General features: G+C 48.3%; 5 protein-coding genes across 5 annotated transcripts; 4 read left to right on the top strand and 1 right to left on the bottom strand.

Annotated features, from left to right (window-relative positions):
- Positions 1-987: 987 nt before the first annotated feature.
- On the top strand, positions 988-2,444 carry ABOM_010090 (uncharacterized protein; the record flags this gene model as incomplete). Its single annotated transcript, XM_022537218.1, has 2 exons — positions 988-1,203; positions 1,263-2,444. The coding sequence occupies 2 exons, from the start codon at positions 988-990 to the stop codon at positions 2,442-2,444; spliced, it is 1,398 nt and encodes a 465-aa protein (XP_022385160.1).
- A 465-nt stretch (positions 2,445-2,909) lies between these two features.
- On the bottom strand, positions 2,910-3,225 carry ABOM_010089 (NADH:ubiquinone oxidoreductase subunit NDUFA3; the record flags this gene model as incomplete). The annotated part of the gene is made up of 2 exons (XM_022537217.1): positions 2,910-2,956; positions 3,042-3,225. 2 exons carry the CDS (start codon positions 3,223-3,225, stop codon positions 2,910-2,912), a joined length of 231 nt encoding a protein of 76 aa, XP_022385184.1.
- Positions 3,226-3,655: 430 nt separating this feature from the next.
- On the top strand, positions 3,656-5,211 carry ABOM_010088 (dolichyl-diphosphooligosaccharide-protein glycotransferase; the record flags this gene model as incomplete). The annotated part of the gene is made up of 4 exons (XM_022537216.1): positions 3,656-3,797; positions 3,847-3,957; positions 4,025-4,719; positions 4,786-5,211. 4 exons carry the CDS (start codon positions 3,656-3,658, stop codon positions 5,209-5,211), a joined length of 1,374 nt encoding a protein of 457 aa, XP_022385183.1.
- Positions 5,212-8,266: 3,055 nt separating this feature from the next.
- On the top strand, positions 8,267-9,591 carry mpkC (mitogen-activated protein kinase mpkC; the record flags this gene model as incomplete). The annotated part of the gene is made up of 7 exons (XM_022537215.1): positions 8,267-8,350; positions 8,400-8,443; positions 8,527-8,626; positions 8,681-9,037; positions 9,103-9,181; positions 9,240-9,423; positions 9,474-9,591. The coding sequence occupies 7 exons, from the start codon at positions 8,267-8,269 to the stop codon at positions 9,589-9,591; spliced, it is 966 nt and encodes a 321-aa protein (XP_022385176.1).
- Positions 9,592-12,560: 2,969 nt separating this feature from the next.
- Positions 12,561-13,944, top strand: ABOM_010086 (NAD(P)/FAD-dependent oxidoreductase; the record flags this gene model as incomplete). The annotated part of the gene is made up of 3 exons (XM_022537214.1): positions 12,561-12,912; positions 12,963-13,739; positions 13,790-13,944. 3 exons carry the CDS (start codon positions 12,561-12,563, stop codon positions 13,942-13,944), a joined length of 1,284 nt encoding a protein of 427 aa, XP_022385175.1.
- Between the last annotated feature and the right edge of the window lie 145 nt (positions 13,945-14,089).

The raw sequence follows: 14,089 nt of genomic DNA, 5'->3' as shown, positions 1-14,089 counted from the left end.
TCAGAAAGCATTAATAATGTGAACATTGACTGGCTTTGGGGCTCTTGCGTGATGGGTTATGAAAAGGTGGCTTTTTTGGCTATGTTGTAAAGCCCGGTGCTGGTCTTGATGGTTCCTGTTATTTTGCCTCCAATCTCCACCATTGGAAACCTATTCCCATTTTTTGCGATTTCGCGGTGTACTGGATGTGATCATTTGTTGTTTGCCTCTTTTCTTTCTATCTTGAGAGGTATTTGTCTATTTTTTTTCTCGGCTGTTTCTTCCAAAGTGAGGAGTCTGCAAGGAGCATGCGACTGATTCTGGATTCCATCAGCTTAGGAGCTTTGATGATATACAGTGATGCTGTTCATGAGCTATATGTAGATATGAGCATATATGGCGTTATTCTTTGTCTATTCAATGGCTTTAACCCTGGAGGTTTTCCAGAACCGTTCAATAACTGATGTTTGCCAGTCGGCTCAGACTGATTATTCTTCTGCTTTGTTACCCAAATCCCTTTTTGGATTCCCACTCACTGCCTATGGGTGCCATCATTCCTTGGTCACTATACCCAGTCAGTCTGACTCTATCTCGATCATGGATCCGTGATACCTGGATAATCTGTGTCTCTATGTTCACAAAGTACAGCTGTATACATCTCCATCCACATGAACCGGGCTTGAAGGAAGTAGCTGCCGTGTTCCTTATTACTGGTCATATTATCTCTATGCACATTAGATGTCATTTGTTTACACCCTGGAGAGTCATGGACGCCATGGCGATCGGCGAGGGTATTGTGAAACACAGCAACAGAACCTCACAGTCTTTGACAATACATTTCGTCTCGCCCATTCCTACATTTTTCACAGATAGCCAAGGCACCTCATCTTCGCATTGTACCTATCTTTTCTCTTCCACCCCGCTTCTTAACCTCTGCCTTCTGCTATTCTTGCAGGGACATATGCCCTTCGGATCCTTCTCGGCAGCTAAGTCCACTGTCTCGCCAGAATGGAGTCAGAATTCCCACAATTTGGAGCCGGTGACGTAAACATAACCATATATGAGGATGTATATCGGTTACATTCTACCGTACTCAAAACCCGTTCGCGTGAGTTGAGAGACCTACTTTCATCGCTTGGATCGTATGGTATTGGACACTTCGGCAGTGTGCAACTAGAGCTGGTGGAATCGACATCACATAGATACGGAGTGCTCGAGGTTCTGGTAAGTTGCCGCGATGGACGATCAGGACTTGCGGCGCTAATGGTTCCATCGAACACCAGGACCCGGATGACCAATATCGTTATGGCCCCATGTATATGCAGCTCCAGAAGCCCATCATCATGTGGCCTCCAGATATCCGTCTCCTTTGGGCTAACATGTTCAAGATCTTGTATGACCTCTGTCCTTTGTTAGACCAGGGGGGTCTCCAGAACGTCCTATGCCACTGCTGGGATTTGGTCAATCTAGCCGACTGCCTTAGAGCCACCCGCGCGGTATTTCCTGCCATTGTAGATGCTCTCCAGGAACTAGGACCACATGTCTATGCTCTCATCGCTGAGGATCCGATCAACTGGATAAAGCTGGGCACTTATATGCGATCGGCGCTGATCTTCAAGGAAGCAGCAATCCACATCATCGGCAATTGGAATGCTCTAGAAGATGACCTCGACTATCTACCAAGTGTTGTCCACGAGTTATGCGAGAGCAAACAAGCGCAGCTTGTCGAATTCAAGCAAGCACTTGAGGCCCGCATGCTTACCTGTTGTCCCTACACAACACTCCCTATGGCTTCGTGCACCGAAGATATGGCTACCCCCTGTGTGAAGGACTTTGGGATGTGGACGGCAATGACTTACTATAGCCAGTGGTTTTGTATGGCGGTCGCCGAAAACCGTACCTATTATGCTCGTGACGGTGGTGCCGCTTTCTATCGTGCAATCTACGCCGGAGGCGATGCTTACCTAGATACCGAGGAACAGGCAAATACGAACGCTTTTCGCATGAGTGCGTACAAGGCCATGATACTTGATAAAGCCCTGAACATCCTCAAAGGTGAAATGAGCAAGTTTGTTTCTGTTTTGTTGATCAATGAAAGTCACTATGATCCTGATCTTATGGGAGACCTACCATACCTGACGTGCTGCAAGGTCGATGACGAGGAACTCCCTTGGGTCACTTGGCCCGATGGTGATTGGCATATTGATAGTGATGAGGAGCTTTTCTTATCTGACTACGAAGCTGTGACAGATGATGATGATGGAGATAATGATATTACCGAGCCTAGAAGTACCTCTGCGGAGGCTACTTCGGCTGATACAAGTGGAACTTTTGCCACTGACACTTTGTCTGTCGATACTGACATCACTGACATTGAATCGATCGAAGTCGAAGATGGAAATGAGGCTAAAGACAAGAACACTCCCGTTGCTGACGAAGATGAAGAGATGACAACAGCTGAATAAGAATAACACTACTGACTTGGTAAATTTGGCTTGCATACATTGGGATACCCGACACCGGTCATATATTGAATTAGTATTACCGAGTCACAGGTGAATAGCCGCCCCGACTACTACCATAGGATAGGAAACAAATGGCATTATTCACCGCTCTATAGTCATTTTTCCTGTACAATACACAGCAGTCACGCTGACCACCAAGCCCGTAGACCGGGAGGGTATAGAGACGGTTGATAGGGCAATGGCAAGAAGGGCATCTTGAGCAATCCAGAAGCCATTGATCCGGATATCAACCCGGAACAACACGAAAACTCCTGCCCAGCCTCAGGCGATAGGCGGTGTAATCGGGAGATGTCCGACAGAGTAGGTAGGTAGTCTTTTGAATTGACTCGAATTCCCAGCTAAATACACCAAGTAAAAATCAAATCTGAAAATCGATACGGACTCCATTCATAGTCACAGGCGGATTTACTCGTCATCATAGCCCTGCGGGATAACCCGGGGTCCCTGGGGAACTATGTCAAGTCAGCCAACCATGCCTCAGGAAGATCCGGAAACAGGAGAAAGAAAGAACAGGGAAAGATGCAGAGATAAACTTACTGGGATATGTGAGGGGGATGGGTTCCGGGTCAACGTCGCCAAAGGCCCGTCTGATCGGGGGGAGAGTCACCAGCATGACGGGCCCCATGGCACCAACGACAAGCGAGTAGAAGATAGCGGGCTTCTCATGAGAGGCCCAGCGAAGGTAGCGAAGAGGCGTCGACCAGAATTGAGGGGTAGTCATTGTGATAGGAAAGGGTTAGGAAGTAGTCGGACGTTAAAAGAAACTTTTCGCAGGAACGGTAGTCGCGAGACGGTTGAGTAGCCGGTACTGGTGGGAATAAAAAGAACAACGCACTTGATTGAGTGCAATTGGTTAACCGTAGAGCTGAGCGATTCCCGGGGGTCCAGGGAAAGGCAATTGGGGGTTGGTGTGCGTGGTTGAGACGTGCGACGGGGAGAGGGGAGGTTGAAAGTGACGAAAGTCCGGCAATGCAATGCGCCCGTCAATTCCAAAGCGGCGACCGAGTCTTGGCATTCGGTCCAAACACGTCGCCCGTTTACATACTCATCGATCTTCATGACAACTCCGGTTCACCCCAGCTTTGATAACGTATTCCCTCTGTTGATCCTTCGCCGTCGTTCTTTCGCTCCGCTGCGCGGATCCCTATAAGATGCGGTGGTGTCTTTCCTTACTGCTGTTCGGCTTCTTGGCTGTTGTACATGCGTTGAGTAGTTCAGGAAACCGTCTACTGGTAGTTCTGGAGGATGAGGCTGAGAAGGATGCTTATTCTACGTTCTGGGGAGATCTAGAAGGTGAGGTGCAATTGACAGGTGGAGGCAATTGATGCTAACTGTCTTACAGCTCGGGGATACAACCTCGCTTTCGAGTCGCCCAAGAGCGACAAGCTTTCCTTGTTTGAGCTCGGAGAGAGAGCTTACGACCATGTCCTCCTCCTTCCTCCTCGGTCGAAAGGTTCGCAGACTGTCCCATTGAAACTATGATCTGGTCCATAGTGCAAATCAATTGACTCCTGATGCAGGCTTTGGACCTTCTTTGAGCCCCAAGAACCTCATCGAATTCATGAACAAAGACGGCAACGTCCTTCTCGCCCTTTCCGGCAAGTCCACCACGCCCAGCGCTATCAGCTCGCTCCTGTTGGAACTCGATCTCCATCTGTCTACCGACCGTTCCTCCATTGTTGTCGATCACTTCAACTATGACAAACTTTCTGCAGATGAGAAGCACGATGTTCTCCTGCTCCAACGGCCCGGCCAGTTGAGACGTGACACCAAGGCTTTCTTCGACGGCGAGGGTGTTTTGGCTTTCCCAAGGGCCGCCCCCCACACTCTCGGCGATTCCAACCCACTTCTTGCGCCTATCCTGCGCGCCCCGGCAACTGCTTATAGCTACAACCCCAAGGAGGATGTAGGTTCGGTTGAGGATGTTCTTGCTTCTGGGTCCCAGCTGGCTCTTGTTTCGGCCATGCAAGCCCGGAATTCTGCCCGCTTCACTCTTCTGGGCTCCGTCGAGAGTCTCCAGGACAAGTGGTTCTCCGCCACCGTCAAGGGTCCTGGTGACGGAAAGGAGTCTGAGACTGCTAACCGGGAGTTTGCCAAACAGCTGACCGCCTGGACCTTCAAGGAGACTGGAGTCCTCAAGGTTGGCAAAATTGAGCATCATCTAGCCCAGGATGGTGAACTGAACCCTAAGATCTACCGGATCAAGAACGAAACAGTATGTCACGATTGCCACACAATTGTAAAATATCGCTAGCAATGAACTGACAAAACTTCGTCACAGGTCTTCAGCATTGAGGTCTCTGAGTACAGCTACGACAAGTATGTGCCGTTCGAGGTCCCCGAGAATGACGCCCTTCAGCTCGAGTTCACCATGCTGTCTCCCTTCCATCGCCTCGACCTCCAGCCTTCCACCAAGACCGAAAACAGCACCATCTACAGCACCAAGTTCACCGTCCCCGACCAACACGGTATCTTCTCCTTCCGTGTCAACTACAAGCGTCCCTTCCTCACCAATATCGAGGAGAAGCACGAGGTAACTGTCCGCCACTATGCTCACAACGAGTATCCTCGCAGCTGGAAGATCAGCGGAGGATGGGTCTGGATCGCTGGCCTCTGGTCTGTTATCGGCGGCTTCCTGGCCTTCGTCATCGTGTGGCTCTACTCTGCGCCCACATCTACTGCGTCGACGACGAAGAAAACGCAGTGAATAATGTATTGTATCATCGATGATCGCCTGAATGAATTGTCAATGCATGATTGTTAGGCTGTATATATCTTGTCTTTTATACACCGTAGAAATAAACGCTAGAAACAGATCGTGTCCTTGTTACACTTTTTTTACGTTTCCGGTGATCTAGGTTAAGATAATTTGCAGGCCATCATGATAGGGCTTATGCCTATCGATAAGGCAAGGACCAAGTTGATCTCCTCTCACTCTCTAGCTGATCAGGTTAGACGCCTTCCGCCGAAGTCGGCTCCTCCAGGCCGTGTTCTTCTCCTTTGTGGTGGCTCCCAGTATGTCACTCACCCCATCTTATGACGACATGGCTTTGTATCGTGTCGATCAAAGGCGCAGGTTGCCGCTTTTGGAGTATCAGGCAGTGATAATTGCCACCACCAACTCTCTGTCCTCATGATAAGATCGACAATTATTGGCTGTCTACTCCGTATATTAGTCATCCATGCTTCCATCCCACCCACACTCAAATTCTGCCACACTCCACAACGCATATGATTGGAGGTTATTTAGGCGGTGATGATCCTTTTACCACAGGGATGTACTAGTACCTGACAGGAGCGTTTCGGAACCCTACCACTAGTGCCTACCACCTATCTTAACGTTGCTAAGAAATTGGGCGGACCAGTAGATGTGTGTTTGTCTACCACTTTCCCCCTTTGAGCAAATTTTCTCTCCCAATTATGGGGAATCGCGATGATAATACATCAGAGCAGAATGGCGTTTGCCACAATGGCCGATACGTGCCCCTCACCAATCTCACGCAGCAGCCCACCGTAGTTCTCAAAATTGGTAAAGGGCTAGCACCTAGGTCTGGCCCAACAGAACCGAAATGCGCCACAGTGTAGGACTATGTCATTGAAGCTCCACCCATGGTGGCGTATTGCTCATTCTTTTCTATGGTGGCGTGCACAATACCAATCTGCATGTATGTACCTCGGTATCAGGTAGAGTCCTGAAGAGAAAGACAAACGTCTACCTAGCCTTTGACAGCCACCCAATATGTGGTGTTAAAATTGACGAGCTTCGTAGGCAATAGCGGGCTCCCCTAGTCCTGAAGAAGGGTCTCTGGAACTATGGTTCCGAAGGCTAGCTCTTGACAGCTACCGAGTTACTACCGTGGAATAGCCGAATAGTCGCCGGATATCTAGGGCTTGCGGAGCCTCACGTTAGTCCACTTGGAAGCGAGCTGGGTGGCGTAGGGTGTGTTTTCACATGCATTGCTGTGTTTTCGTTGGGAATGGCTTGTGTCGCCTCTTGTGTTCTGGTTTGTTAAGTTTCTTTTTTCCCCCTAACGTGGTGGATCCGGGAACCGAGCGCTGGGGTGCCGGGATACTGCGATGCTAGGATGCTGAGATGCTGAGATGCTTTTGGGGGTATAGGGGCCATGGTGAATGAAATAACCCTGGAGAAAATAAGCGGTGAGCACTGGCTCGTATGCAATACGCTTGGTGTAGCCAAAGGAAAAAGACACTTCTCTCGGTTCGTTGTGGGCACGCTCTGCTCGCGGTGGCTGTGAGCTCCATCGTCGCGGTTCCTATGGCCAAGGAGGGTGTTTGACTGTTGAGAAGAGCATGACGGGGTTCTCATGAACCGTGGAGTGGTGGCTTCGATCTGTGACGCTCGATATATGTGATTGAGAAGCGAGGTCTGCTTCTACATCAGTCGGCTGGCAGTTTCTAATTTCACATGGAGACTAGTTTGGTCGAGAAGTGAGGTGTCTGACTGTTGTGGTGAACTTGGTGAGGTTGATATAATGTGAGAAGACGTTTGTATATCAACCTGTAAGACTCGTACCTGTCAAGTCGAATCCACGCGAATGAACTGTCTTGGAAACATTGTCCTAAGGCTGTGTGGCAAACTTCGGAACATAATTCCGGACATCGGAAACCATATTCGGGGTCGTACTGTCAGTAGAATTGAAGAAATGATACGAACAGTGTTCTTTGTGTTCGGTCAGTTGTTAAAGGGAAGATTCGCAACAGGTTGTGATTGGGGAGTTGTGGTAAGCCGTGCATCCAGTGGCAATAAGAGTCGAGCGGTGGCTAGTCGAGTGGCATGCTTCACTTCAAATGGACTCCAATGATGTTTTTTCTTTGCTCTTTCTACCCTGCGAGCATAACAGCTCGGCATGATCTGAGTTGACAGCAAATGAGACCTTGAGTTGCATAGTGAGCTGGCAGCGGGAGGAATGTGTCCCGGCACCCAGGACGGACATTTGGCACGCCAGCGGTTGACAAGGACTATGGGCTACCCAAATATAGGGGCTCCGTCCATCTGGCTCGAGTGTGGATATAAGGAGAGTGGATACGTGAGAAATGTTGCACCAAAAACTCGCTGGCTGCCTTGATTCGGGGGCACCCTGCTGGTGGCATCTCATCCCGCCAATCAGGGCGGCCAGTTCCTGGGTGACATGAGCCCTCTAGGCCTACGGATGGATAACGGCAGTTCTCTCTTTCACGCGTCTTATTCCGTTAACCCACAAGGGACAAGTGGCGGACAAGGTAGCTTTTGGAATTCCCCATTTGGTGGCCTTACGGTGGTCTCCATTTACGCTACAACGAGCCGAAAGTCTCGACTGAATCTATCCCCCGTCATTGTGGGAAAAGGCAGGGCTGACGTCTTCAATCCCTCTTTTCTGTTCTCCTTTTTATTCTGGGCCTTGTTTTTAATTTTATTTTATCCCTTTTTTTTTTTTAGAAACCCGGCACCACTGTCACGTCGATCCTGGACAACAGCATGGAATTTATTCGTGCAGAAATCTTGGGTACTACGTTCGAAACCACCAACAGGTACTGGCCTTCATGGGTGAGATACTTTGTAACGGTGTAGAATAACATTCCATCAGATACGCAAATGTGCAACCGGTCGGTTTGGGTGCGTTCGGACTTGTGTGGTATATACTACACCTACTACCCTGAAATTGGGTCCAAAGCGACCATGACCTCTGATTTTGCAGGCTAACAAAAGGGGTTTCAGTTCCGCATATGACCAAATAACTCAGCAACATGTCGCTGTCAAGAAGATGATAAACCCCTTTGTCAACGCTTCCATTGCAAAGCGGACATATAGAGAGGTCAAGCTTCTGAAACAGTTGCGCCATGAGAATGTTTGGACCCCCTCAGTCGTGACACGCTTGCAACGCTAACGTGAGGCAGCTTATTGGCTTGTGCGATATCTTTATCTCTCCACTAGAGGACATGTACGTATGGCAAAAATTCTACTTATACCTAGTTTTATCTTGGAGGCAATCCCTCACAGCGTACTGATGCCAGGCTTTGGTAGATACCTGGTAACAGAACTCCTGGGGACTGATCTCAGCCGACTCTTAAGGGCAAGGCCCCTGGACAATAAATTTGCTCAATACTTCATGTACCAGATATTGGTATTACTTCTCGTATAGGTAATGATCTGATAGAGATTTTCTGACCTTCTACAGCGCGGACTGAAATATATCCATTCTGCCGGCGTCATACACCGTGACCTGAAACCAAGCAATCTCCTGATCAATGAGAACTGTGATTTAAAGATCTGCGATTTCGGTTTGGCTCGAGTACAAGAACCTCAGATGACTGGTTATGTCTCGACGAGGTACTATCGAGCACCGGAAATCATGCTTACATGGCAGAGATATGGTAAAATGGTGGATATCTGGAGCGCGGGCTGTATTCTCGCCGAAATGCTTCGAGGGAGGCCGTTGTTTCCAGGGAAAGACCACATTAACCAGTTCTTCCTGATCACAGAAGTGCTCGGGAACCCACCTCCAGAGGTAATTCAGAAAATTACTAGTGGAAATGTGAGTTTTTTTCACTCCTGTCTTACAAGAGGCCAAGTTAGACACTTACATGAAAGGCCTTCTAGACTCAGCGGGTCGTCAATTCGCTACCGAAACAGGAGCCACGTCCACTGAAGGCTGTGTTCCACGGATTTAATAACGATGGTAATAACCCCTTAACTTGAATAAACCAACGATTAAGGGGACTCATTTGTTATAACAGCCATCAGCCTCCTCGAACAGCTGCTCTTGTTTGACCCAGACAAGAGATTAACAGCTGAGGCCGCTTTGCAACACCCCTATCTTGCTCCTTACCATGATCCCGACGACGAGCCTGCAGCTGTAGAGAAATTTGACTGGTCGTTCAATGATGCCGATCTTCCTCTAGAGACATGGAAACTTATGATGTGCGTTGTCATTGATTCTGCAAACCATACAATTAATTAAGAATTTGCAGATACTCCGAGGTCCTCGATTATCACAGCCTTGGTTCGGCCGGGGTACTGGATTTAGGACCGGGAATAGAAGAATCAACCTTTGATCCAACTTTCGACTTTCTCCAGGCGGACATATGAACTTCGATAATTGAGAATAAGCGCAATGGTCTACACTCGCCACTCCACAGGAAATGAGGCCAAAGGGATAGTGCATATGCACCTTTCCCTGGACACGACTGAAAGGAAATATTGGCCCATGGAATCCACCGTTGAAACCCTGGCATATGCAGACTTGGTGATATGTGTTCTGGGTAAGTGGGCTATATTTGGAGACCTTATGGTGCCCCTTGCCGATTGAGGTCTCCAGGGAGAATATTAAATAGTGAAATCCAAAGTAAACTTTCTAAACCAGTCAAAGACTCTTTTGTTTCTGTTCAGATCTGTTGTGATCTGTTTCGTACCAACTACTCCAGGCTGCGACGCTTACCTGATATCAGGACCTCTAGGTGAAAGAATCAGATTCCGTTCCCCAACCGACTTGCGGCAGTTAAACCACCGAGAACGCGAATACCATCCACAGACACACACACACACACACACACACACACACACACACGGTCAACATCATGCAAATCCTCTTCAATGCTCTTATCCTCCTCGGCACAGCCTACGCCCTACCTTTCATTCAACACCAGCATCACGCCATCCCAAACGCAACATGGGAATTTTCCGTATACCAAAATGATCACTGCACGGGAGAAATAACGCTCTTCTCCGGAACCAGGAGCACATCTTGTCGCGACGCAATCCTCAACGGCGGAGCACTGTCCTACATCCCAGACAAAATCACAGATTCCCATTGCAGGGTCCATCTCTTCAATGATAACGACTGTTCTGGCAACCGGACTGTCGGCGTCTTTGGGAAGGGTATTAAGCCGATCTGTCGGGTGCTGAAATGGGGGGAAAGCGAGGCCCAGATCAAAAGTTTCTATGTGAAATGTTGATTTAAGTTATGTTCCACTCTGAATTCGACCTTCCACTACGCTGGGATCATTGTTTTGAGAAGTGGGCTTCTATGTCGGATCAATGGCGAAGTCGAATTCCGTGTTTACGATTATGTATTTTGGTCTGCAACATATGATTAGCCAGGATATAAGGCCTTTAAATGACATACAAGCTACGATAAACTCGGGTCCACTGTTCAGCCACAAAACTATCTCAACCACGGCAACCTCCTCCACCGTGTAAGGGAAACCGATCAAAGCATGGGACTAACCCTGGCACAAGCCATATACCCAAAGCATACGGGTGATTGAGGGGGGCGGTAAAAATGAAAACTTGAATCGGAAAGACCTTAGTTTTCTTCTCTGGGATTTCCATTGACCGAGTAAGGGTATGGAAATAGGATGGGTTGTCTGATACTGCCGGGCCTTGTTCATTTGCGTGAACGGCTTATGGACAGGGAATATAGGTCCAAAAGTAGAGCAGAACTACAAGCAAGTTTCCATAGTCTAGTGGTTAGGACGGCGGTCTCATAGCAATATGACAGCTCCTATCTAAAGGAACTGCAATCCGCAAGCACGAGTTCGATTCTCGTTGGAAGCAAATTCTTTTTTGAATTTGATTTTATGCCTCTCACTCCACTTCTTTCTACCTTTCCGCACGGCTTCTCTGTCCATCATCAACTTAATATGATAATGGTGTATCCATAAAGAATGTTTCATATCCTTGTAGACTAGTTCTCCGAGAAGTAGTACCACCCTTTTTATTTCCCCCTCTGGGGTGTCATATTGCATTCAGCACCCAAAACCGACAGCCAAATCCTATTCCTCCTCAACGAATAGTATAAGCTACTTTGTGCTGCTAGAATATATAATCTGTCTGTGGAACCGCAGGTATCTCCCCCTTACTGGCTCAGCCTGATCTGTCCCCGCCACTGCCTACTAATCGGGGACTGCGCGCTCAGTGGGCAACCACTTCACATAAACAGAATGGTAGCACTGTATATTACCGTGCAGCCTTTGATTTGCGTGCTTAACGGCGAAACAGGCAGTCCATCTCCGGTGTTCCTGTGTCAACTTTGGAGAATGGGCCATCGGTCAAATTAAAAGATTAACCATATAGTTGCCGCAAGCACTCCATCTGAGACGATCACTGATGCTTTAGTCGCGAACTAGAGCTGGCAATATTAGTATAAACTGGAATTAAGATTGTATTAGTTATGCCAGAACTTACTTTACTGCCACTGTGAGTGGTGTTATTCAAAATAAAATATAAATGACTCTTGTACGGATCTATATCTGATGTCTCGCCGGCAGGCCAACTACTATACAAGTGTGTACTATATATTAAGCACAAAATCAATGTTTCCAAGGTAGCGTACGCAGTAAAGGCTCTATGTGAATTGAAGTTCACAAAAATCTTTTCAAAAAGAAAAAAACATACAACAGGAGGGATTCGCTGGTGGTCACCCACCCAACTACTAACCTCCCGGCGTGTGGCTTAAGTACGGCTGAGCGGACGGGAAGCCCTGTTCTCCACACCCTATGGTCGTATGTATTTATTAGGTGATTAGTATTGGCTTTTATAGATGGTCTATGTGGGTGGGTTGCAAGGTACTGTGCTGCTGAGCATTATCTCTTCGCCCCGTGGAAGAAGCAGAGCCTTTCGTTGTCACTTAGTGTATATCACTGTATGCTTTCCCTGCACCTTCTGAGTAGTGTGACATGATGGTGTCTCCACTGTCTATCTCCCAGAAACAGACTTTACAGTGGAGAATGGCTGGCTGAAATGGACGATCTTCTGTACAGTATCACTTCAGCTCCGAGGATCTGCACAGCTCCTGCGCTCTGCGAAGCCTCTTTAAGCCACAATCTTACACCAGAGCGGAGGAGATGTCCTATTAACCCGTAGTTCGGTTGAAGCTTATGCAGGAGCTTTTCACATTGCATGCAACTGGGTTACAGTGGAGCTGTGCAGTGATATATCCAAGGTGATCCAGCTGAGAAGTACTGCGTATCTATCTTGTACTATAAATATCTGTTGCCTGCCTCGCAATTTCTAGTCCAGCGGTTGCCCATAGTTTGTTTCCTTTCACTATCAGAAACATGGTGCGCCTCAATCCTTCTTTTTGGCGCTTCTGCCTCCTTTCTCTTCCTCTTGTGTCTACTCTATCTGTCCCCCAGAAGCCTCTCGTGGGAGAGCCCGAAGGTGGGGTCACCACTCTCACTTCCGACCTTGCATTCGATGATGTAGAGATCAATTCAACTGATTACACATCACTGGATGAATGGAATCCTACAACCTGGGACTATGATGTTGTCGTCGTCGGTGGTGGCCCTGGCGGGTTGGCCGCATCCATGTCTCTCGCTCGAGTTGCCCGAACATCCCTCTTGTATGATTCGCAAGAGTACCGAAACGACAAGACACGGTACATGCATGATGTTCTGGGACAAGACGGTAAGCGGATCTCTTCGTGCAAGGAAGGACTGTGGGCTAAATGCATCTAGGTCAGGTACCACTGAACTTTCGATCAGCAGTTCGACGGCAAATCAATGAATTGTACCCAGATTACTCTTTCTGGGCCCCAAGCAAGGTTAAGGTTATCGGCGTCGTTCCCCTCGAGAAGGGGTTTCGGGTCTACGACGACAGAGGCAACAAGGTCACTGCTAAGAGGGTCATCATGGCGACTGGTATCAAGGACGTGCTGCCTGATAAGGCGGGGTTTGCCGAAGCCTTTGGGAAAGGCATGTTTTGGTGTCCCTGGTGCGATGGCCACGACTACAAGAACCGTAAGGTAGTCGTGTTTGGTAAGCTTGCAAGTGCTATTAGCTCTGCGTTGAATTTGAGAAAGTTGACCACCGATATAAATATTGTTACTGGTGGTGTTCTGACCAAGGAGGACAAGGAGGCGGCAGAGACACGATGGCCCAGCTGGGAAACAATTATCAAGGATACCTACAATATTACTATCTGGGAAGAAGACATCACCTGGGTCGAACGTACCGCGGAAGGTATGGAGCCCCGGGACGATGAGTTTAAAGTTCACCTGACCAGCAGTTACCCCTTGGTCGCGAACGGGATCATCATCCAAGTATCTACTGTTCAGACATCCAGGCTCCACAAGCAGCTGCGCTTGGAGATGGATGGGAATTCGGTTAAAGTCAAGGAAAATATGGAGTCAAGTGTTGGCGGTCTTTATGTCGTTGGTGATGCCAACAACGACAATAGTACCAATGCCTATCACGCCATGTGGAGCGCCAAGCGTGCTGCTGTCAATGCCCATGGTAAGCACTCGTCATTATTCCTTTCAGCGAGCCACCACTAATCATATTAGTCTCTATGTCCAAGCAGGAATACCTAGACAGTGTTCCTTCAGCCATGGTGGCGGCGACAGGAGGAGATGAAGACTTCTACCGCAGCCAGGTTGAGGACCTAGAGTTCCAAATTGGCGACGATGTCGAGCAGCTGTACAAGGTTCTCGGTGGTTAAATTCTTGCCTGAAGTAGTATACAGCAATGAATAAGGATGTGAGTTAACCCCAAGGTCCAAAATGTCCAGGGGGCCCAGGAGCGTATATCATCGTATCCAAAGTAGGGTGTCTTGGGTGCCGGACAAGCCAAGAGAGATAAACTAT

The sequence above is a fragment of the Aspergillus bombycis genome, assembly GCF_001792695.1.
Source record: "Aspergillus bombycis strain NRRL26010 chromosome Unknown contig00111, whole genome shotgun sequence".
NCBI lineage: Eukaryota > Fungi > Ascomycota > Eurotiomycetes > Eurotiales > Aspergillaceae > Aspergillus > Aspergillus bombycis.
Note: the sequence above shows the minus strand (reverse complement) of the source record. Positions and strands in the feature narration are given on the sequence as shown.